This window comes from Lates calcarifer, linkage group LG10 (assembly GCF_001640805.2).
Source record: "Lates calcarifer isolate ASB-BC8 linkage group LG10, TLL_Latcal_v3, whole genome shotgun sequence".
Classification (NCBI taxonomy): Eukaryota; Metazoa; Chordata; class Actinopteri; family Centropomidae; genus Lates; species Lates calcarifer.
In genome coordinates, this window is record NC_066842.1 from 21,586,982 (window position 1) to 21,611,617 (window position 24,636).

The 24,636-nt window shown below is 40.7% G+C and overlaps 1 protein-coding gene across 1 annotated transcript; it reads right to left on the bottom strand.

Moving 5' to 3' along the window:
• Nucleotides 1–690: 690 nt before the first annotated feature.
• cnot1 (CCR4-NOT transcription complex, subunit 1) lies at nucleotides 691–24,391 on the bottom strand. The gene is given in 50 exon segments (XM_018703520.2): nucleotides 691–1,624; nucleotides 1,806–1,940; nucleotides 2,052–2,184; nucleotides 2,503–2,683; nucleotides 2,796–2,945; nucleotides 3,105–3,278; nucleotides 3,591–3,692; nucleotides 3,825–3,942; nucleotides 4,120–4,283; nucleotides 4,760–4,864; nucleotides 4,866–5,009; nucleotides 5,105–5,336; nucleotides 5,514–5,683; nucleotides 5,896–6,004; nucleotides 6,137–6,279; nucleotides 6,398–6,592; nucleotides 6,913–7,032; nucleotides 7,237–7,341; nucleotides 7,728–7,868; nucleotides 7,997–8,293; nucleotides 8,810–8,943; nucleotides 9,449–9,626; nucleotides 10,000–10,077; nucleotides 10,245–10,355; nucleotides 10,462–10,578; nucleotides 10,851–11,030; nucleotides 11,131–11,271; nucleotides 11,397–11,642; nucleotides 11,783–11,861; nucleotides 11,946–12,232; nucleotides 12,372–12,496; nucleotides 13,008–13,133; nucleotides 13,543–13,756; nucleotides 14,007–14,157; nucleotides 14,405–14,556; nucleotides 14,697–14,819; nucleotides 15,187–15,306; nucleotides 15,466–15,706; nucleotides 16,074–16,201; nucleotides 16,384–16,554; nucleotides 16,799–16,909; nucleotides 17,253–17,379; nucleotides 17,781–17,949; nucleotides 18,120–18,323; nucleotides 19,737–19,791; nucleotides 19,957–20,025; nucleotides 20,289–20,387; nucleotides 22,089–22,196; nucleotides 22,323–22,619; nucleotides 24,236–24,391. Coding segments are annotated over 49 exon segments (7,143 nt in total). The 5' UTR covers nucleotides 22,425–22,619; nucleotides 24,236–24,391; the 3' UTR covers nucleotides 691–1,545.
• Nucleotides 24,392–24,636: the final 245 nt, after the last annotated feature.

Consider the following 24,636-nt stretch of genomic DNA (forward strand, 5'->3'; position numbering starts at 1 on the left):
CAACTACCTCTGTGTTAAATGGGAAAAGCATTCATCTGCAAGGTACAAACTGCCCAGACACATCCGCCTCATGTCAAAAAGACAGATGACTTTAACTGCAGCTGTGGGATTCTGAGGTAATGTCACATTCAGGACTGACTAGTGACTGAGAACAGCCTCAGTCACTGGTTCACCTCATTCTATTTATTGTATTTTTACTGAATTAGTTTGTGCATTTTAATGCAAACAACCTGTTGGCATCAACATGACCAAAAATATAATTTTCCATATCTATTACTACGTTTTTGAAACTGAGTAAATATTAACCAATGCAGATATTGGTTAAGACACTGGACAACATACAGCTTCTAGGATTTGAGTTGTAACATTTTCTAGTCTTGTAAGGCCCTGACAGGCCATGCAGTCCTCAGAATGTACATGACACATTTTCCATTAATGACACACAGCAGTTTTTTTTTTTTTTTTTTTTTTGGGGGGGGGGGGGGGATTGTGATAATCAAAACAAGATTTAAACCTTAATCAAAATGTTAAAAACAATTCATTTTTAACACTGACCTGTAGTCTGAAAACTAATACAGGGAGTATTTATACGAATTATGTTTACTAAAAGATACCATGTGACATTATTGAAACAGCTGGTATATTAGCACCATCATTTTACTCTTGTAGTCCTCAAAGAACACAGATGCGTTGCAGTTTGAATGCTTTATTTCCTGTATGTATGCATACTGCAGTTAAGTAGCAAGAACTAAAGGCAAACTAGAAAGGACTACAAAATACAACACATGGACCAATACATTTACAAAACATTCAAAATGTTACAAAATGGGCTGTATTGGTCCTTCTATTGTTGTTCTTCAATTTGGATCTTTGTACAAATTGTCAAGATACGATGTCACCATCACTTTGCACAATTTTACAAGTGCCAGGGAGAGACTTCCAGAGCCATTTTGAAATGGGCAAACCATGAGCAAATGGTCTCCACCAACACACTGACACACCAGGAGTAGACCCCTCCCCCACCCACCTGGCAGACTAAACTACATCTTCTTGTCCCACTCAGGGATAAAAAGGAATCAAATGAAAGTAGCAGGCAGCTTTTTTTCATCTTCTACCATTCAGCCTCTGAAAGCAAAAAAAGGTCAGAAAAAAGATTTGTGTGGGAGGGAAGCAAACCAAGGACTTTGGTAGTGAGTGAAAATATGTTTACATGTCAGGATACATTTTATTTGACATGTGAATTGTTCTCCACTTATTTACTCTCCCGCTCTCCCTTTTTTCAATATTTACATCAAAGCATCAAAAAAGTATATTAAACAGCATGTCCCAATCCACTCTCCATCTCAATTCAGCCCCAAAGGGATAAACAAAAATCTAAATCTTTAGATCCGTGAGCAGTAGTCCTTTCATCCACATTTCAAATGACTGTGGTTGCCAGTTTATCCAGTGCCAACAGAAAAGAGGGAGGTGTGTGTGTGTGTGGTGGGGGAGTGGGTCAAGGCCGCGGCATCTCTCCCGAGGGCTATGAGCTGGCTGGTTCACAGGCTAGCTGGCACCGGTGCCCTCCATCACCTGCTGGGCCTGCTTCTGTCCCATGCAGCACTGGGCTACTGACTGGAACAGCCTGAGGACAGAGGGGAGAAGTGCGACGTGAACATCTATCAAGGAGCAGCACAAAAGCTGGAAGGTAAGGCTGATATCACTTTATTATGAACATTCACCCTAAAGCAGCAATGAGTTTTAATATTCTGCAGGTTCAGTTACTGTATTAAGTGCAAGTAAAATGAGTCAAATATTGAACCTACTTTTCAATCTCAGGGGCACAATGCACAAAATCATGGCTCCAGAACTTGAAGGCAGGATTCTTGATCAGCTCGATGAAGGTGATGAGGAGACCCCATGGGTGAGGCCTGTTCACTATTAGCCTCTCCAACAGAACCCTGGAGTGGGAAGGGAGGACAGTGCTTTAGTTAACAGCCCTTGTACGTCAACTTGGCGATGGTTGGATATATTCCTTCTCACGAGATAATCTAACTCAGACTCGGCCTCACCTGGTGATCTGCTCCTGGATGGCCTCTGTGTTGGCCTCAGCAAACAGATAGAGCATGGTGCAGCTGAAGTAGTGAGTGTGGCTGTTGGGGTAGCGCAGCTGATTGGCAATCGCATTCAGGAACAGGTAACGTCCTGAGAAAACAAGGCAGCAGAGACCTGATCAATGCTCTGCTTTGGTCAATTAAAGCACATCTTAATATCTTCTTCTTGATCCTTACACCAAAACAACCTGCGGTGACTAACACTTGTGTTTTAGATACCACAAAATATTAAATGTAATTTCAACCCATACAGAAGTCAGGGACATCCCATATAATGTAAAACTGTCTTTAGAGATGGCAGATGTGGAGACTGAAGATTTTAGTGCCGACTGATCCTGAACCAACCGCAAAAAGCTTTGTTCTACTATTTGATAGAAAAACTGATTTATTTTGTAGGCTGCCACCTTACCCTCAGTGTCCAGATCCACGGCCAGGTTCTGGAAGATGTCCATGTGTGCCGAGTGAGTGATGGTGCTCATGGAGGGGGTGCTGCCCTTGTTGTGGATGTGAGCAATAGCCTGTGTGCCTACATACAACACTAGAGCATTGATCAGCTGGATGTTGTAGCGGTTTCCTGGCTCATTAGACACCTGGGAGAGAAAAAGGAATTAAAAAAAAAAGTAATAGAATTGTATGATCATCAACTGAAGTATAGTAACACTAATAGTAAGATAACTTCAAAAAGATGGGCACTGGTCCTACCTGCAGGTTGCTGCGCAGCTCAGACAGGAAAGTGACTGGTGATCGAGTCTTCAGATACGAGTCCAGATCCTTCTTGAACTGGGAGGGCATAACGCCTGTGAAGTTGGTGAGGATGCGGGGAGCAATGTTGATCTCACTCAGCATGTCCACCTGCAGAAGAGGGGTGTTAATGGAGAGACAGATTGATAAGATCATTCTAATCGATGTCCTCTACTCATCTGGACTGAAAACGTGCACCACTATTTCCCACACAGCTGTCACTCAGTGTGTAATCCGAAAATCAGAAAATGTTAGTGCGTGTGTGTCTACCTTGAGATTAGGTGTGAAGGGGTCAGGGAGCCTCATGTTGCGTGGAAAGGCACTGAGGATGAGGTTGCGGAGCTGGATGCAGTTGGGTGGGATAACATCACAGAAGCCGTAATGGTAGTCACAGAGGAACTCTGGGAAGTCATGCAGCAGAACCAGAAGCACTCGCAGTGTGCCCTGAAACAACCAATTACAAAACAAAATGACAGGGGGAGCAAAGAGATGAGTTTTAGGTTTTATAATGAAAACATTTAACAGGAAACATCTGGACATTAACCACTAGACTGACACACACAAGTTATGAACAGAGGTAGACAAAGGCTGTCATCTATTAAGTGTCATGGCACTGACACTGGTCTATCAAGGTATCAAAGCACTGCAAATATTCCAAGGTTACTAATACAACAAAAATTACCAGAAACATGGGTTTCACTGTTGTCAAACTTGTCTGATACAGGCAGTTGTTATAAAGGAAAAAGAACAGAGCACCTTGTAGAGGATTTGCATAGGTTTGTTGAGCTCTACATTCCTCAGGAAAGGGGCCAGGTACTTGAAGAGATCAATCAGCAGCTGTGCATACATGGGCCAACCCTGAAAGACAACATCAGTCCAATTAGACCGAAATTAACACAACATGAGGAAAGCAGCAAGATCTGTCTATGAACAATAAAGAATGTAAGCTTTTAAAAGTATGTGAAAAGTAAATGTCTCATCCTTGCTTACCTTCTGCTGTGGTGTGTGTGCTAGCATTCTGGCAATGAAGATGCGATGGGAGATGAGTTCCAGCCAGGCATACACAAAGCCAGGAGCTTTGGTGGGTCTCAGGATATGGAAGGTATTGCTGCAGATGAGAGGATAAAGTGAATCCACAGTTTGGATAACATACAGACAAAAACACTGAAAACATCTTAATTTTGAATATCAGCACTAGCTATCAGCTTTCTAATCTGCCAACTGACTGCAGTTCCTCTGTGGTAGGTAACCCTTTGCATGTGGTTGATCCAAGTGGATGTCTTACCAGAAGGCGGTAAGCGTCTGAAAGTTGATGGTCTCCAGGACATGTTCAGGGGCGTTGAGCTCCAACAGCAGCATAATGAAAATGCGATGGTATGGCAGCTGCTGGAACTCTGTCTGACGGACATCATGGTCCTGGATCAACACCCCAACTACAATACCCAGCACCTAGAGGCAGAATGTAGAACAAAATTAGAATAAAAATGTACACATGGTCTAATTTGTTCCTTCCAAGTGAGAAAGGCTAGTCATTCAAACTAGGTTTTAACCAGCTAGCTGTATTAAATTTATATCTCTGTCAAAAGGTAGGAAATATCTACAAGGGGGCTTCAAAAAGTTAGTGGAAAAAGTACATAGCTAAAAATCATATGCAGGGATTTTGATCTCAATGCACCTGCACGTTCTTGTACTAACGTGTCATAACATGTTCTAACATGAACCCTTAAATGCATGTTGCAACACAAAAATAAACATCATAACTTAAACTGTTTTTTCCAACTGTCCTTTTTCCACAAACTTTTTGAAGCTCCCTCATACATCACACATCCCTCATTTATTGCATTTTAGACTATCTCTCCTCAGTTTATACTTGTTACTTTTGTGTAACAGATAAACATTACGTATATTATGTCATGCTGCTGTACCTTGTTGAGGAGGTTGATTTTTGTCACTGTGTTAGTGGCCTCTCCAGAGTGTTTGACCAGCAAGGCTATGAGCCTAACAAAGGCATCTAGGTTGTGGTAACACTTTGGCTCGAATGATGGCTGCACTGGCTGCTGGGTTGTGCTGTTGCTCTGCCTGTGCCCGGTAGCTTATCTCCACACACATTTCTGTGCACAGCCTGAAGAATCTTGTGATCAGGTCATCTGTCTTCAAGATGCCTTGCTGGTGCATCTGGAGAGAGAAAAGAGGGGGGACAGGAGGTAAATGTGAGGAACAAATGCCATGGTTTTTGAGCATTTCTACTTAACTGATAAATAAGCGTTTACCTGGCCAACAAAGGCAGAGAAGGCTTTAGTGCTATCCCTGCCAGCAGCAGCTGAGTGATACAGATTCACCCATTCCCTCAAGAGGTACTCTGCCTTCTCCCTCAGGCCTGGGGGATCATCATATTCTGAGGCCTGTGAAATCCCAGAGTGCATCATAAAGTTGGGTCCACCGTGGGCCCGGTCAATCATGGCTTCATAGTTGGAGCGAACAACATCCATAAGCTGGGGAAGACTGAGGACAAGGAAAAAAAGCACAGAGTTATTTTTAAAATATTATTGAATGCAGCAAATAAAAGGGTTTATGCATGGCAGAAAATCTACAATAAAACCATAAGCACAATATGTCAAGCATATACAGACACAACAAATGAAAACATTTTATTGTTTTAACATTGTAGTAGTTCTTTACCCCTCAGGTGCGTTGGCTCTGGAGTGTGCACAGGTCCTCATTAAAGTCTCAATTGTGTGAAAGAGGTCAGCCTCTGTGACATGGCTGACACTGCGTTCATCCACCAGCAGCAGCTTCACCAACTGCATGGCAAATGCTACTGCCATGTAGTGCAATCCATTTTCCATTGACTGGAAGAAAACAAAAATTGACATTACTAAGTGATGGCACTTGAGGCTTTACTTTGCAATCAAAGTAACAATCAAATGAGCAACTGAATCACACATCTCTTATGCATCGTCATCATTTTTGTGTACCAACAGTACCAAGCCCCAAAATGAAATATAAGTAGAAAACAAACTAGTAACTCATGCTAACTGATGACACTATGTACTGTGTGTACCTGTGCCAGGTGCAGGTCATACTGCTGCATGTTCACAAGATGGTTCCTGATCAGAAGCTCCACTGCCTCTACGTTGTATTTGTACTCATCACGGCATTCAATCAGACACCTGTAAACACAAACCCAGCAAGCAAATTAGACTCACGTATTATGTACTACAGAATATCCCATTTATGGAGCCACCTTATGTAAAACATCACAGTGAATATAACAATATCAAGTCAAAAGTGTTCTAATTCACCTGGTGATCTGCTTATTGCACCACTGTGGTCCATAGGCACGTCCATCCTGCAGGGCTTTAAGGACCAGCAGGTGGCATTCTCTGTAGCGGAGCAGCAAGTCAGCATCAGCCCCACTGGTAGCATCTAGAAGACCTTCCACAGCCTGGGAAATGGAGAAACCAACTTAGTAAAACACAGGCTAACACAAATTAATCCTAGACCTTGCCTGTTATTCTATTTCTTATTTTTCGTTCACTGCAATGAAAAAATAACTCTCCTACCTTCTGCAGCAGGCCAAGTGCAGCGATGCCATCCCTGGAGTTCCTAGCCAAAGCCACAGCCTCCAACAGGCTGCGCAAGGCCTGGGTAAGAGGGTTCATGGCAAGAGTGGGAGGGATGGCATGAAGATGTTGCTCCAAGTCTGCCATGCACTTATCATAGATTTGAGCCACATCATCTGTGGCCCATGCCTGTTGCTGTAAACAGAGATATAGAGAGGTGCAATTAAGTTCTGTCGGTTTAAAATGACAATACCAAGCTGTGACCAAAATCTCCTGACACTGTCACAAGTACCATCTAGTTAAGTGTTGGCGGTTTTAGATTTTTACATATTGTATTGTAAGACCAACAAAAATTATCTAGGGTAATCTTTTTGCTTTTGGTACAAATCAGAGATAGACAAACATTCATAATTCTTTTTCAATTAGCACAGTAGGACCTTTCAAACTTTCCTCTCCAAATCTTTTTAGCTCTTAAGTTTTGTTTTGGGAATCACAGAAAAAAATAAATAACTCACCTTCATGGGCTGAGCCAAGAAACCAGTGGGTTGTGAGAGATCATTACTAGGTAAGAAACCTGGAACGTTCCTGGCAAACTCCTCATACACAGCCAGTTGCTTAGGGTCCACTCCTCCCACCTGCAACACAGACATGCAGTTTGTTACTAAATTCTGTATCCACCAACTGATGACACTGAATCATCGTCATCCTATTGGACAGACCCAGTAACTGTGTTGACAAGAAATAATGACATGTCTTAAGCTGCAACTAGCATAGGCTGAATCAAAAATGACTTTTTTTCCCCCTGATACTTGCATGACTGGATGTTACAGTGATCTTACCTTGAGTCTGATCTGCTCAGGCATACGTTCAGCTTGGTAAGTCAGAACAACAGGATCACAGTAACGTCGTCCCTCTTGGCGCGCATGCTTCCGCAGCTCAAACTCCTAATAAGAGCAGAAAACAGATAAAGAAATTTGAGACTTTACCTTTTAAGTAAAATATATTAAAAACATTTATGTAAAACTGAATAACACAAAAGATGAGCCAAAATTACAATTTACACTTGCATCATAACAGAATAGTCCACTTCTGAAGCAGAGGTATGCCAGTATTTTCTTTAGTCTGGGTAACAATAAAAATCCAAAGTGCCCAATCAAGAGCAACATGAATAGTTCTGAAGTAGTTGGAGTTACCAGACATCAGAAGACAAATGTCCCTTTGACCTTGACCTTATGAAAATGGCTTAATCCATTTTTACACTAGCAACAGTTCATGCATCAGAAATGCATTTATATTTAGAGCTGTTGTGCTAGTCTTCTTAAAGTCTCACCGTGGCTAGTCTCTTGTCCATTTCAGGGCCAGCCTTCTCCACAGCTGTTTTCTGAATGAAGCAGCAAGCCAATTCACAGTTGTCTTGAGCAATCCGGGCTGCAGCCTCTTCCATCATTTCCCTTTGCTGGGGGGTTGGTGCCTGAGAGAATAAAGAGTTTAAGAAATTTGAAGAAACAGGGATGATGCACAGGAAAAGAAAGCTCTCTCTCTATCTTGTGGAACACAAGCAATTAAGAACGGAAGTGTTTACGTAGGTGTTCAGCTTACCCTAAGAGCAGCGGCAAAGCTGTTCTTAAGGTTGGTGGCAATACTCATGAGCAGGGGCTCACGGCAGGTGATCATGGCCATGCCGGCAGTCAGGTTCCTCATCATGTGGTGGGCAGCGACACGCATGCGGGACTCCTCCGAGTCCAGAGCAAAGTCCTTCCTGATGATCTGCTCGCATGTTGTCATGGCGATTTTGATAGAGCGATCAACCACAGGATGCACTAGCTCCTGCACAGCCCGCTCTACTGATTGCCGTACACACTGCTTCAACTGTGGATGTGCCTGTAGCAGAGGGATCTGAAGAGAGAGAATGGAGGAGGCATGAGACAAAAGTTGAGTGATAAATTATGTTCAAAAAGTAAAAAAAAAAAAAAAAAAAAAAAAAAAGTGAAATTAATGGAGCAAAAATGAATGACTTCTAGAGTTCTCCTCTCATTTTTATGTATTCCTTTGTGTTTGCCCAAACTTTTTAAAATCTGTGGACCAAATCATTGCCACCTTTTTGTGGGATAGGAAGCACATATTGATGTGACTGATGTGATGTTGAACTGTTTGGGAGCAGGAGTTGAGAGTAGATTTAGGAGATGAGGCTGTGTACAGAGTATGTTACAGCACACTTTATGCAAGGTTACAATTTTCATCTTCCTAAATCAGAGATCTACCCAAATACTGCAGACCAATGTGAAAGATGCTTCTTCTTGTAACCTGAACCATATGTTTTTCCTTGGTCCGACACCTATATTAAGTAAATTCTGGAGTGATCTTGACAAAGATGGTTTGCTCAATGCTCAATGCTCAGTGCTTAATACTTACATTGACATTTATATTGATGTGTGGGGCCAGGCCAGCCAAGGCATACACATTGATGTCGTGATAACTGAACTGTGGGGTTGGAGGCCCGGTGGTTGTGCAAGTTGTGGTGGTGGCAGCTGGGGTTGAGGGAGGAGCTGCAAATGGAACAAAGTCTCCTGTTGGTCACAAAACGCTTATTTGATTAAAATCACAAGAAAAAGCAGACTGTTCAAACAACATCAACAGAAAGCAAATATGCAACAATTCACAGAGCAAAACACAGATCTGATTTGACAAAACAGGGGTAGGTGATACAGCTAAAATTAATATTGTAATAATAATCAAAGCATACCGATACATGAAATTATATACCTCATGTTCAAAATCAAATCTAATAAAGATGAATGTAAGTTCTTCCCACTGAGTCAAGTAGTTTTGGAAGGGTGATGGTTAATTTCTTCAATTATTTGTAAGGGGAGAGTCTTAACTGCAGTTTTGTTTTCACATGGGGTAATATTCCCTAACCACAGCTAAATATAGAACACCTAGGCACCTTATTATAACACATAAAGGCAAACGGTGTCTGTGTACTTTCATATTTTAGATGTAGGTGTAGGTTAAGGCGAACATCACAAAAATGAACAAATATGGAGCATCCACCTGTGGTAGAGACTGGTAGCATCTCCTCTGGGGGCTTTGCCTCTTTCTTTGGTGCAGACAGCTGCTCCTCCAGGCTCTTTAGCTTCTCCTTGTCCTTTAGCAGGTTTCCTGGCTTCAGGTCATTGATGTCCAAAGACAGGTTCTTGCACAGAACTTCAATCTCAAACTTCAAGTTGAGCTGCAATACACAAGAGAACAATCTGAGCAAACATGTCACACTTGTCACTGATACATTTTTCATTTATTTATTTATTTATTTTTTACCTTTCACCAGGTCCTTTTGTAGTTACCGGTAAACATATCATAATCACAAACAGGTTTAAATCTATTTACTTTGAGATTAAATAGTTATTTTTGGATAAGGCTGCGTTATATTCATCAAGTTAAATACTTTTATGTAGCAAGACCAGTGCATATTTGTCACCTAACCTAACATTTACAATGGCTTCAATGGACTGCACTTATACTCTAATAGTATAAGAGTATAAGTTATACTATAAGTCTAAGTGCTGCTTGGGTTTAAGTGGAAACTAGGAAGAGTATTCCATTACCTTAAGATCATGTTCCTGATGAAGCTCAGCAAGGACATTCATTATGGCCATGGTCCAGGGGTTCTGTGGCCTGAAAACCTACAGCAAAGACACACACATTAGTTGAAATCACATTAAAGAGAACAGGGATCATCATGTGAAATCAGATACATTTTAGCCACCTTTATTTACCGTTTGACAAAAAAAATACATAAATAAATAAAAGGTATTTTTGTCTGCCTTTTGCCTACACCTGCGCTGCTCACCATGCTCCGTAGACTGGATTCCAAAACTTTGGCCACAAAGGGAACCACATAAAGTAGCTCCTGCTGGCCTTTCACATAGGCTTCCAGTAGCAGAGACTTGACTTCCAGATCCTGAGGAAAGGAGAAAAAAAAATACATATAGCCAGCTGAAAAACCTGACAGGAGCCTCAACACATAATGATACCACAGAGTGAACAAACTTATTACAAATTCTTACTGTATAGAGGATAGGCTTGTTTTTGGCCAGTGTAATCATGCCCAACCAGTGGCCCAGATTCTTCAGCAGGGAGCGATCAGAGAAATTGGCAGCTGCCTTGTCTGAGGTCAAGAGAACCTGAAAAAAAAAAACAAATAGATGGGAGGGAAATGTCAGTACAATCTTTTTTTCAGCAGTGCTGTGGCAAGTAAGAACAAAAAACAATTATCTGGCATGGTAATGAGGTGTCTTAAGACTTGATAGTAGAAAGACAGATGTACAATGTGGGAGACTCAAGTGTGAAATGCCTCTCTAGGCAAAGTATAACGTGTGGCAAATAATAAAAAAATGTTTGCACTTCTTTAGATTTTGGAAACCTAAAATTACCATTGTATCCCCAGCTGTTTTACCTTGATATTCCTGTAAGTCTCATTGAGGACCATCTTGACAAACTCGGGGTTCTTGAGAGTATCCAAAAAGTTGGAGTACAGACTGTGGAAGTTGGGCTCAATGCTGACACGCTTCATCACCAGGTACTGAGACACCCAGGGCATAAACTCCTCCTTCACTGTCTCTTTCAACTCTTCAACCTGAGAAAAGCAGTTATGGTTTAACAAACCCTACTACCCAAACTACAAAAAAGCTTATTGGACTATTGATATACACAATGTTTTGTCAGTGTCCCTTTACCTTCTGTGTCATGTTGGACTGAGAGAGGTTGTTGAAGATGAAAGCAATCTTCTCCTGGACATTCTCTGGAGGCTCTACAATCCTTTCTGTTTGGTCAGTGGCCACCAGCAGAGTGTCAATATTGGTCGTGTTTATGGAGGGCTGCAGGTAAGAACAAGGACAATTACACCTTTGAAACTGGTGTCTAAATCCATGTAGAAAAAACAACCAATAGTAAAGCATTGACAAGAAACATATTAGCTTGCTGGGTCATCAGTCAAACTCACAGGCACATCCTTCTTGAAACTGCTGGGTGTTGGTCTTGTAATGGTGGTGGTCTTAGCTGCTGTGGTTGTAGTTGTTGTGGTGGTGACAAGGGTGCTGGGCTGACCAGGCTGTGGGGGTTTGGGGCCACCGGGTTGCTGCGACTGGGCCTGAGCCTGAACTTGTGCCAGTGCCAAACTGCCAGGTGTTGTGATGGAGCCTTGCATCTTCACCGGAGGGTCCCGTGACTGTTGGCCATACTCGATATACTGCACACACAGGATATTTGAAGGTGCAGAGCGAGAGATTTAATTTATCTGTATGTGGGATGCCTGTTCCGAAGTCAGAGCCAGGACAAACTAAGAGTTTAAAAATGGTCAACAAAAATAAATTAAGGAAACCTGATTACCTCTTGTAAATGGTGGGGGAACTGCAAGAAGTGGGCAATTGAAGCCAGGTGTTGACAATACTGAGGGTAGTCCTTTAGTCTACAAACATAAGATATATTAGCTTGACACAAGTTGACCGTTATTGTTTTAATACTCACTTTACAAAAGAAAACATGTCATTACCTGTTTTTAAACCTATCTAGGGCAGCAATCCCAAAGTAATACATTTTGGATCCATAGGGTTTTCTTAAGGCTTCAAGGACATATCGGAGGGCCAAGCCAAGGGCCATGTAAGTGACAAGACCCTTTTCGATAATTCCACCAAAAAGGCAGGCAGTGATGTGCAGCTCCTTGTCTGGGTACTGGGGGAAGAACCGGTATTCCTCAAACAAGTTCCGAAGCATGCAATTGAACACCTCTCGCTCCCGCTTAATGGTTGAATCCTTGAACCTCTGCAGCATCTCCAGTACCTAGACAATAATGTAGTGAGAGATGAGGGAGTCTGAAGAGCAGCAACATTATTTAGAATATGGATGAAAAGAACTGATCAATTTTTCTTGGGTTAGTCTGTATTTTGTTAAGGAGCAAATTAATAATATTGATACATACTTCATCCACAGACATAGTTGGGTGAGGAGGATGGTTGTAGATGCGCTGGAAGTAACTGTTGGCTTCGTCATCTATCTCCTTACTAAAGTGCTGATTTGCCTCAGGCCACACCTGAGAAAGGTCAGCTGGGAGGAGAGAGGAAAAAGGCTCTTAGTTTTTCATTTACTTGAATGTAGTTTTCTACCAATGGTGCAGATTGTGCCAAGTAATTCACACATTTATGAAAATTATTGTACAATCAAGTGATGCATAAGGCACCTAAAAGGTTTCTAACTGATCAAGGCAGGTTAGAACTCTTTTTGATGCTTAAAAAGTAGACATTTGACACCAAAGTGGGGCAGTCAGCATAAGCAGACAAGGAATGGAAGACTGATCTGTATTTCCTCTATGATAAAGTTTGCATGGCAGTTAAGTCTAAGTTGTATGGCATGAAATGAAAGCCACCTAGAAGTGCACAAAATGTTGAAATTGAATCTTGAAAACGGCACTGGTGTAGCACACAAAGGTGTAATACAAACAAATTTGCAAATCAGGATGATAATCTTAACAATTGCAGAGGAAATACAGTGCTGAGCAGCGCAAGGCGGGGCTCTCAGTCACACCACTACCACCACCACTTACAGGCCTTCATCTTACTCTGCTGAAAGGTAGGTGGATTCAGGCCTGGTGTGCTCATCTTCCTGGTGCCAAAGGGATCGGTGCTTACTGTTGGCATCCCCAGACTAGAGCCAATACCAGAACCAATGCCGGAGCCCAAGGGACCTAGAAGTAAAACAACATTCAAATCATTTTAATCCGTACCTACTTCATCTTCCGAACTGCTACCCTTTGTGCATTATATTATGCAATATAAGTACTGATGATGTAAATGATGTTCTGCAAAATTTGTTTGTTTACAAAATGTTTTCCTGGTGGCTTTTGACTGAAGTTCACATGATACAAAGTTATTAGGCTAAACCAAGCTATGCCACAGTTTCCTTAGGTTTACTGTATACGTTATATTTACATCAATATTTAGTGTAACTAACTACAAATGTAATGCAACTAATTATTCCAGTCTCATTTCTTACTGAATCCAAAGATTCTTTAAAATGGCTATGACAGTATAGTATAGAGTGTTTAGTATAAACATTTGTTTGCAATAAAAGAAGATAATCAAATAGCATAGTACCAGAGTCCATACCAGGGAGCTGCGAGGACAGGCTGCCAATGCCCCCAAATGGTGTGCTGGGGTTGGGGTTGGAGAGAGGTGGGAAAGCCTTTGCTGGGGACTGGGGATTACTAAAAGCTGAACTCAGTGAAGTAGGAAAACCCTGCATGCTCTGAGTGTGGGAGGTGGCTGTGCCCCCCAAGTTCAAGGAACCCATGCCAGACAGAGGGTCCATCTAGAGAAGAGCAAGAGAGGAAGAGTCACTGGTACAAACCTGCTAATGTTCAAGCAACATATCCATGATCTCCACAGATGTTTTACAAAACCAAGGACATATAACAGAACTATTACAATAATCAGTTATATTTTATGTTTTTAAGCAAGTACAAAATACACATGAGTTGTGTTGACAGTGACTTCTAACATTAAAAAGGCATTTCAAAGTTTGCACGTGGAGTCATGATTTGGCTTTCATATGAGGATACCTGTACAGGTGAGATGGCATCTAGGCTGCTGGTGCTGGGGGCACGTCCCTTTGGCATTACCCCTGGTGGTGGCTGCCGGGCTTTATTCATTACATTGCTGCAGTTGGCAACCATGGTCAGGATCGTCTCCGACAACTCCTGGGACACACTCCTGAGGAAGAAGTAAAAAAATTCATTAAGTTAAAAGGTTATCACTGTATGGAAAAGTAAGAGTGGTGTCTGTCTCAGTCAAGTTATATACAAACTCCTCAAGATTGTTAGTCTTGTACGGTCAAAACACTATCAAATATAACCAATGCTTCATTTTGACCAGCGCTGACATTTTTGGACATTCATTCAGAGGGTCAACAAACAGTTATTTAAAAACACCAAGCACACTAGGGTAAATCGGCTCTCACCCAGCACAGGACTGCAGGCAGGCCAGCATGGTGGCTAAGGTCTCTGGAGGCAGCTGGGCGCTTTTGGGCTGGTCCTTGTCTGGGGCCAGACCCCCCATAATAGATGGACATCGCCTCTTCAGGAATGTCACACACGCCTGGATAAAAGGTTCCTGATGCATGGACATAACATAAAATTATTGTAAAATACAATGTTCTCAGGGTAATATGCTTAAAATAAAATGACATGAACAAGTAATCAAAAATCCATACTGCTTTTTGGTAATAACTACACTCAAATCAAAAGACATACCCCATGCTCTCTGATTTTGTCAGTCAGCCATTTATCAAGTTTGAGGTATTCACGGCGAGAGGCAAGTGCAGCAAGGTCAATAACAAAGGCAAATGGAGTACCATTCAGCAGCATCGATAGAGACTAGAGAAAAGAAACATATGTAGGTACTGAGCATCATGAAAAACATACCAACAATTAACGATAGCCCAAATTCAATATCATACATTTATTATTAATTACTATTAACTCTGAGAATAAGAAGTATCTCAGAACCTCACTTGTCAATGTCTTTTTTTAATATATATATATTTTTCTCCGCACAGGACACACGTTATGTCCCTATGCTTTGTTTTCTAATGAAATGCTGCTTAAAAATAATAAATCATAAAAAACACAGAGGAACAAATCAGTCCCATGTGCTCTGCTGCCATTTGCTGACTGCTCTACTTCATACTGAAAATTCAAAGTGGTCTTCATGTCAATGATTGTTTAGTCTATTCTGGCAAACCTTCAAGTCCTGGGCCACATCCAGGATGCGAGACAGCTTGGCTTGGTCATACTGCTCCCCTCTCATGTACCACTCAGCCATAGAATGCATTATTAGCTGACGGATGGAGGGAGACTGTCCCTGGAAAAAGAAACATCGGGATTTTATTGGGAAGTACATAATAGATGCAAAAACACAAAACTTATTGAGCAAATAAGACAACAAATAATCAAAATACCAGGGGAAAACAGAAAAAAACATGACTTCTTCATTAACAGTAAGACAGAATCCAGCACCAACCTGTCCATGCCAGGCGTAGTGCAGGATAATGGCAGAGTTGGGGTGGTTGCCCAGAAAGATGGGCATTAGGGTGGAGATGAGTTCATGGCGCAGTGTGTGCCAGGAGGTGGAGATCTGCAGTAATGCCAACACCAACATGTCTGGGCAGTGCTTGATTGGGAAGCTAAACAGCTGCTTCACCTGCTCGTACTGGCCCACCTCAGACAGCCTGAGCAGGCTCTCAACCAGGTCCAGGCTTTTCCTGTAAAGAGTTAGTGACACTCAGTCAAACATATTATACTGGCAATCAAAGGTTCAAACCAGCAGCAAATCGTATGTCATTTAAAGTGAAGTAATAGCTCAAAGACTGAATCATATTCAGTGGATCAAACTGTGGCTCTACTACAACAGGCTGTGGGACATCCTGCTTAATAATGTGGGTATTTACTATCACATTACAGGATATGAAGACTGTGCTGAATGAAGCATTGCTTTAAATGTGCAGCTGAATTAAAATGTAAAGAAACAACAAATAAATGTTGACAGTGATGGCAACAAAGTCTAAACACAGTAATAAGTCTGCAACTACTAAACCCTACTACACAGTGGCCAAGCTATAAGCTCCATACCATGTGGCAATCTCCCGGTTGTCATCCTCTGGTGGGGCCTTAAGAATGTCAGTGGCCACATTGTGGCAAGGGTAGTCAGCAAAACAGAACACTTCTGGGCTCATCAGGGAGTGCTGAATAAACGAAAGCTGAAGAGAGAAACAAAGCAATTAGACATTTTACTAAACTACTTTGCAAACTGCACAGTTCCTTTATTGACATAATTACCATTTTATCTTTACTCTTATTTTTGGCAGCTAATTATTCCCAAATTTGCCACAACAATTAAACACTTATAATCATTCTGCTGGATCAAACATTAGTCAGTTACCTGTCCCTCAGCATGTTTCCATGGCCGATAGATGAGATCGACAGGGAAGACTTCCATGCCCAACCCCCTCTGAATGCCGTACACCACTATTTGCAGGCCTTTACTGTCCCGGATTATAAAGCCAGGATGGTCCAGTTCGTACGTCACCTCTTTGAAGTTTAGGTTGGGATTCTGGGGTACAGATAAAAAAAAAACTGAAGTGAAACCTCAGTCGCTTCTGAAAGTAATCAGAGCTAATGTATGTGTTATCTTGTATACTGATGCAGAATTTGAAAAAATGCAATCCCAGAGTGATTCTATAAAATGCCAGTGTTGGGGTGCTGTCTGTGGTAGTATGCAGAAAATAATAAACATTACGCAGCCAAAGTTATGGCAAACAATTTGAAATAAACTGAACTTGCTAAAAGTCACTTACCACTTCTTTGACAACGTCAATGAGAACCTCAACATTCCATGTGTGAGCCTGCGAGCCATCGTTCTTATCCTTACCATCACTCCAGATACCACTGCCTGGAGCAGAGATGGACTGTAAAAGAAAACACAGAACATTTAAGCTTTGGTGTGCTGAAATGTTAAGACACCAGTACATTCATACAAACAGTAACCAATATTTTTTTACAACTATTGTATCAAATGTCAGCAACACTGAGTCATTTTCATTTTACACAGTCATTAGTCTTTAGTCTCTCTTAAGTGAAAGTTATAATTTTATATCCTGTACATTTACTATATGTTTAAATCTGAGCTGCTTGTGTCAATCTCCATAAGAACCCATTTCCTACTCCTTTTATAGTATATTTTTCCAAACTATAACAGTCAAAGTGACCTTAGACTTTTGGCAGTCCATGGCTCCTCCATAAGCAACTCACCTGTAGTGGGATGCCATCAGTTAGGCCAGAGTGTGTACGAGCCATCATGCCCAGGACCCTGGCCACCTGGCTGGCCGTCACCTCTCTCACCCCATACTGGAGGATTATGTTTCTGCACTCATCCACACTAGGGAGACAAACAGGTCAGTGTTGACTACAATATCAATTCAAATCTATTAAACTATAAATTCTATTAAGAATGAGACCAGATTTTGCTAAAATTTTTTTTACAACTTATACTGCTGCAAAACATGTTAGTAAAAATATTTTCATGTTTCTCATGTGACCAGATCTGTTACACGGCAAAACTAAACGGTGCCTGTGATATGTATTCAGTGTCTCAGTCATATACTATGCATGCAGTAGCACCCTGGCAGCCAACTGTTGCCTAGTCTGAGACCATAAATGGTCTTTCAAGTGAATACTCTGCATTCACTGGCATTATATTTAATGGATGTGTAGAAACAGGACCATTTTAAAATATATTATGAATGCATTAGTTGTAGTTGAATTTTTACATAAATTTACCTAGCACAGAAGCCATAGCCAACTTCTTGCATGAATTCTGCAAGAGAACTCTCCATCATGGTCTTAGCTAACTCCCCCGAGTCTGGTAGGATCCTGTCCATGAGAATGTCCCGTTTTTCAGGGTACAGCAGTGGTGCGAGCACCACAGGGCAGCGCTCCTGGGGGAAATCTGAAACAACACAAAAATAAGTAAACAAATGTGGCATAGCAACACAGAACACAGAACAGAATCTGAGTTCTATATAGCCTGCCAAAGCCATATTGTTCAATTGCAAATATATTTATGCTTCAAGATATAACTAGGTTGGTTGCAACAAATCTGTTTTGATCCCCCCATACCTCGGCAAAGTGTCTTGAGGAAGGCGTCAATCTGCTCTTGCCCTACCCCACTGGCTCCCTTCTGGCCAAACAGTAGATGGGAGAGCAGCAGGTGCAAGACCTCTATGGCAATGTCTTGGAAGCCACCTTCCTGGTTTCCTCCAAGATCAGCGTCAACGTATGACCGCAGGAGGTCCGGAAGTTTCTGTTTGATGAATTGTGCAGCTGAGAAACAGACAAAAACAACTAGTTAAGACAACACCAATTTGCTTTTCTGACACAATTTTGTTGTTCCTAACACTGCTATTAATAAAGTGATGTGGTCATTTAAAAACAACTTCACTAACACACCACTTGTCCGCATGCATAGACACTGCATGTCTGTCCAAGTCTTTGATGAATTTCAAGCACAATCTCTGAAAAATCGTTAAACACTATAGACTTTATTCTAAACAGCATTTAAACTATGGCTCATGACATTTAAACTACTTTTGACACAGTACCATTTTCAGTGTCTTAATGGGTGTGTGGAAAATGGTCCACATACCTTATTGTTGGGATGGGATGGGATGTTAGGAACCCTCAATGCATATTTTTGATTTTTAAAAATTCAGATGAATTATTATGGCTAGTGGTTTAACACCACAGTACACTTAAAAAATTTAACAACATCCATACTATTTATTTATTTCAGTCTATCTTTTGTTGTTGGTGCTAACTGGTGATCACAAACACTCCATATCAAAAATAAATTTAATAATTAAAGACTGCTAAATTGGCCATAGTGAACATAAAAGAATATTGTGTTCAAATAATTCAAATGAATACCACACAACAAGGACATGTGGAACATCCGAGGCTTTTGTGTGGGGACAAAAAGGAGGTTTATATGCTTTTCATATTTCTGCCAAGAAATCTTCCCACTAAATGGGCTTGGAAGTTGTTTTGTAGTGTTTTACCTTAAAAGGATTTATTGGCAAAATGGAAATTGTTCTGATAACTTAGTACTAGGGCTGGGTGATAAAACGATGATGATATATGTCACAATATAGCTTTTCCTCGATAGACATAAGACATGGTTGATAACAACGCCAATAGAACTCATTCCACCCAACACCGGAGCGGAAAAAAATCTGAGTAACTCACACTGCCTGCAACACGCGGTCACTCTGTGATTTTCGTGAGGTATCTAACTCCACAGTTAGTTTTGGGGTTTGGTCATTTTAAGACAAGATCTGGTTTTTATTTAAAGTTTATAGCCTGTTGCTCTTTTGCTCCTGCATTGCTGTGTGTGAACTGTGAGGCAGCTAAAAAAAAAGTGTAACAACTCATCCACTGACATTCTGTGAGTTGAATCAGGGTCTTCCCGGCTGATGCATCAAACATTCAACATTTAGGGGGCAGCCCTAAAATTGACCTTATGGTATCTTCACATCTCAATTAGGAGTAAAAGGAAACTTTAACTTCAACAGATATGGTGATTTGATTTATGCTGTAATATATATTGTTATCAACAGATATGAAAAATCATATCTTGATATGATTTTTTCCTTTATTGCCCAGCCCTACTTACTACTCAGATGTGCACTCATGTTTGCTACAGGTTTAAATGTATCAGGGTCTACCAGAACTACTTACCAAAGCCGCGAAGGTCTGTGTTGCTGGAGTTGAGCAAAGCAAGGCCAAATATGACCTGGGAAATAAATGAAAAAAATGACAGAGAAATTCTAAATTCTGTTTCTTCATTTTGGATGGAGAGTCTTGAGCACAAACATACGACAGTAGACAATCAATATTTGTAAACCATGACCATTGTCCCCTTAGGTAATTAATGAAACCCACTGCAGAGTTGGCTTACCTCTTGGACCTTGCTGAGCTTAAGAACTTTACTCAGTTGAGTGAATAAGTGGGCCGACGGCTTCAAACTCTGAAAGGCAATTTAATGAACATGAACTGTAAATATTTTATTTTGTCCTATTCGTACACACCTGCAATATTTCTGTAGATGCCATTTCCATTTCTAATTGAGATGTCTGATCTAGCTAATTGTAACCTATAAATACATTTAAAACAGTTGCTTGTGTTTAGGAATATGTCTTCTCTAAACTCAGAATCATCCTTTCAGTAAGGGTTGATATCCATTCAAGTTACTGCACTGATAATACTGAAATTCTCACATCTGCTCCTTACCTTCTGGTAGTGCAGAGGATTGTCAATGGCGTAACACAGAGTAGAGATAAAGTTTGGCTTTGATATCAGCGACACACACTCCTGGATCAGAAACTGTGTCTTGGGCAAGTTGAAAAGCAAAACATACCGAGGAGAAGAAGAGAGTAAAGAGAACAGAAGCAGGTGAAGAGCAAAATAAGACAGTAAGTTTCGATAAGAAATAACATGCAGTATTAAATCACGTCTAACCAACCATGAAAATTCTACCATGAGCATAATGTGGAAAATTATTGTCAAGACTGTCCCAAAGAAGGAATAAGCTGGCCCGAGCGAGCTGTGTGTGTGTGTGTGTGTGTGTTTTTTTTAACTAGTATTCTAATACCAACAGCCTTTTTTTATTATTATTTCAGTAACTTTTAAAGTTTCACTGACTTTTAGTAAGGGTAGGGAGTGCAAAAACAGCTGTCACAGAGAGGGGCTGATACCAACAGGGATAACTACATACATTTTCAGACACTCATAATGTTGCACTTAGTTGTTCATGTGAAAAGTGCCACAAATAGTTGTGTACCAAATAAAAAAGATTAGAGAGAGACGCTTCTCTCTCACTTCAGCACAGCTGGCCAATCATGGCATGAAGTGTTGAAATGTTGGATGGCAAATGAATCCTTAGACTTAGACTAGACTTTATTGATCCCTTTGGGATGACTCCGTCAGAGAAATTAAGTAATCCCACTTGAATAACAACCACCTCACCAAAATAAAGTGTCTCAGTACATGTCCAATCTATCAGATTTTGTCTGAGAGCTGTATTTTAAATACACAGTGAATACTTGTACTGACAACAGCACAACTACAGCGGAGTTAATGAGAAATGAAGAGGTCTGTCTAACTCTGTGATGTCTCACATATCAGGGTTGAGCTAATCGCTAATGCTGCAGCCATTAGCGCAATAACGCACAGCCATACTTTGTTTCTACCATATTTTGCTGGCAAATGAGAACTTCTTGTAATTTCATTCATACTTGTCTATACATGGCCTTGGAAAATTTTAGCATGAAGGCCATGTTAAATTTCAACTAGCAATAATAAATTCACAAAGTTTGCTGCAAATGCAAAACAAAAAAAAGTATTGTGATAATATAATTCATTTAGTTAACATTTTTTAAAATCAATGGTTGATTTCAGAAGACCTGCCTAGTGGCAGTTGCTTCATCCCATCTCATCTGAAACTGTCACACTTATGAAAGAAGGAGATGTGAAACTATCGCAGCTGATATGTTGAAGTAAAAATAGTTCTATGAATATCTTCAATATTAAAAGACAAACGTTTGCTTGCCGACTGTTTCATTCAAGGATTGCAATTACACCAAAATGTTTCAATATTCTGTAAATACTCCTAGGAGTCCTCAGAGCAAAATCAGAACTTTTTATAGTATTTATTTAGTTAACTGTAACCATATTTATTATGGGTGGTATCTATTACATAAACTCTGGGATTTATGGATGATATTTCCTTTTAGGAATCATTCACTTATCATTACTTTAAAGAAGTTAGCCTTATGTATCCTCTTAGGTAGTGCTCATTTACAAATGCTTAAACCTTACATTAATGCATTTTCAGTTGCCTGGCTCTGCAAATATCCTTAATAATAAATGGTAAAAGAAACTGAATAATAAATTCTGCCCCTGAAAAAACTTTTTTTCTTGCTAAATAAAAACTATATTAGTTTCTGCACCAACACAACTAACAAGAATCTGAGTTTTAAAAAAAAAAAAAAGAGACAAGAAATTATCAGTGTGTTTCTCATCAAAAATTACCTGGTGAAAGTCCTTGCCACTGCTTTTACCATCGCCACTGAAATCCACATGGGAGAAGAGACAGCGTAGTAGATGCCTGTCTGCCTCAGGACCGTGACGATTTACAATCTGAGAGAGCACAGGGAACACATCAGTATATTCAGATACAAGGAGCTATTTCCAGACACTTCATATCAATAAACTAGAAGATCTCTGTTGTCAGAAAATGTACTTGATGTCTTTGATGCCACTTACATGCTGTATTTCTTGCTGGCTGGCTCGGTAGTTTTTCTTTGTTAAATTGTCCACCAGATAGCTGATTTGAGACAAAGCCAGCGAGAGCGAGTCAAGATTCATTGCTGGTTGGGGCGGAAGCAGGCGGCCGAGCACGGCGCAAAATCACCATTATTCCCCTTTAGTCACTTCAGTGATAGGTTACTTCTGCTCCCCCCCCCCAAAAAGGTGTGAAAAAAGTCGGCTTCCAAATGGGTTTTCCGATCAGCGGCTCCCAGTGTTAGGTAGAGTCCTTCAGCATAAAATCAAGTCCAGCATCTGTAAAGAAACAACAAAAGTTTAAAATGACTTTATACAAGCATAAAACCATTTCACAACAGCAACAAATAGAAAAGCAAGAAAAACAGAGCAATTATATTATAAACTGCACTAAACTTGTTATGCTGTATGTTAGACTTGTTATGTCTTACACTCATGCAGGGCAGTATCCATCCATTGACAACTCAAAATATTGTGACAGGCTTTGAGGCCTACGTGCATGGCAGACCAGGACGTGCAGTGAAACGCATTTTAGTCTTCTACCCGGACATTTATGTGCAAATACATTATTAAATACGGTCAGTATAAGTTAAAGCTTTGCGGCTAAGTATGCTATCTTCAGGGAGATATTGTAGACTTAATATAAACTCGTCGTGCCAGTAGCCCGTACTAGGCCTCGACTATACCCTAATACCTGGCACACTGACTGAAAGCTAGTTAAGTTTCTCTCCAAACTAACCAACTTCTCTGCTAACAAAAGCATAATCCCGACGGCAGTTTTATCAACCAGTACGATAGAACGTGGTATTAAGAGCAACTGAACAGGAATTCCTAATGAGTAATGGACAGAAACTGAGAAATTACCCACTGAAACAAAGAGCAAGCTAATTGAAGTTAGCAAATCTTGACAGTTAAGTACTCGCTAGCAATCTGGTGTGTTACGGAGCGTTAAGACGGGTCATTTTCTTATCAGATATCTTAACGCTGTGTGACTAAGTTAATTAATGGATTTAAATCAAATGTAGCATTTCGGGGACCATACTCTGGCAAGCGGGGTCACTTAGCTAACCCAAGCTAACATCACCATGACGCTGGTAAACACTTGCTAGGGAGAAGTTTAAGTTAACGTTAGCCACCATGTCCGCTGAATAATTTAGCTAGCGTTAACATTAACCGTAGGATCTGTAAACGCTCACTGTGGGATTTTCTCCACTTCAATATGTCTACTAATCGGTATATTTTGCTCCTGGTCAATACCTAACGTTAACCTCTTACCAACTCCCTGTTGGCTACGAGCTAATGCTATCAAATTAGCATTAACGTGAAGCTAACATTAGCAACATGAGCCTTCTTCAAGTTGGCGTATATGAATTGGCAATACCAATTAATAATGTGCTGTTTAGAATTTTTAACGGCCACAATACTTACCAATCAATTATTAAGAGCTAGGAATATTTACACATGCCTTGGCCGTGAGCCTGAAGGCCGCGAGTACTGCGGATGGGTTTTGCGCGATCTTGCCAGCTAACATTAGCATGAGCCTTGTTAACGTTAGCTTATTTCTACGGGATCCGACTAGTCTGTGGAATCGCTAACGTTATAGTTGCAATTGCTGTCTCGCAACGACGCATAAACGTTACACCCAGTCAGGGGCAACATTGACTCCAGTGACAATTTAACAAATATATTAACAGAAAATACCAACACTACCCGAGAAATGAGGCTAAATTAAAGATTTCTTACTTTCTTGATGTGACCAATATGACAGCTGCACTTCAGCAAATACACCTACCCCGCGCTGGTGGCTAACGGCCATCCTCCGTATTAATATCGTTACTTATGTATAACATATAAAGATGTCGACGGTTGTTTACTAAATATATTACAAATCTCACCGTGCTTCCAAGAAAGTAATTTAGATGTTCATCCCTTCTTGTTTCTCACATCAAACTTGACGAAATAGTAGGGTCGCTGTGCCTCCAGTTCTGTTTGATTTTCAAAATAAAATGGCGACTGTCACTGCCGCGGCGCGCTCACGGGTCGAGACGAGTGCGTGAGCTTATCCGCGCGACACACCAAGGTACTCGCCAGTAGACACCTGGTCCAAGCTTACTGCCACCTATTCCTCTTCCTTTTGAGGTTTACTGGGGGTTGGCAAAGCCGACATTTATTCATTGAGGTTTTAGTCCTTTTTTGTTCTTTGTAGATCGCCTTTTTGTTGTTTCGTATTATAAACAGGAAAAAATAACGTGTGTTTTTTTGTTCCATTATCCTGAATATAACCCTGATGTTAAGG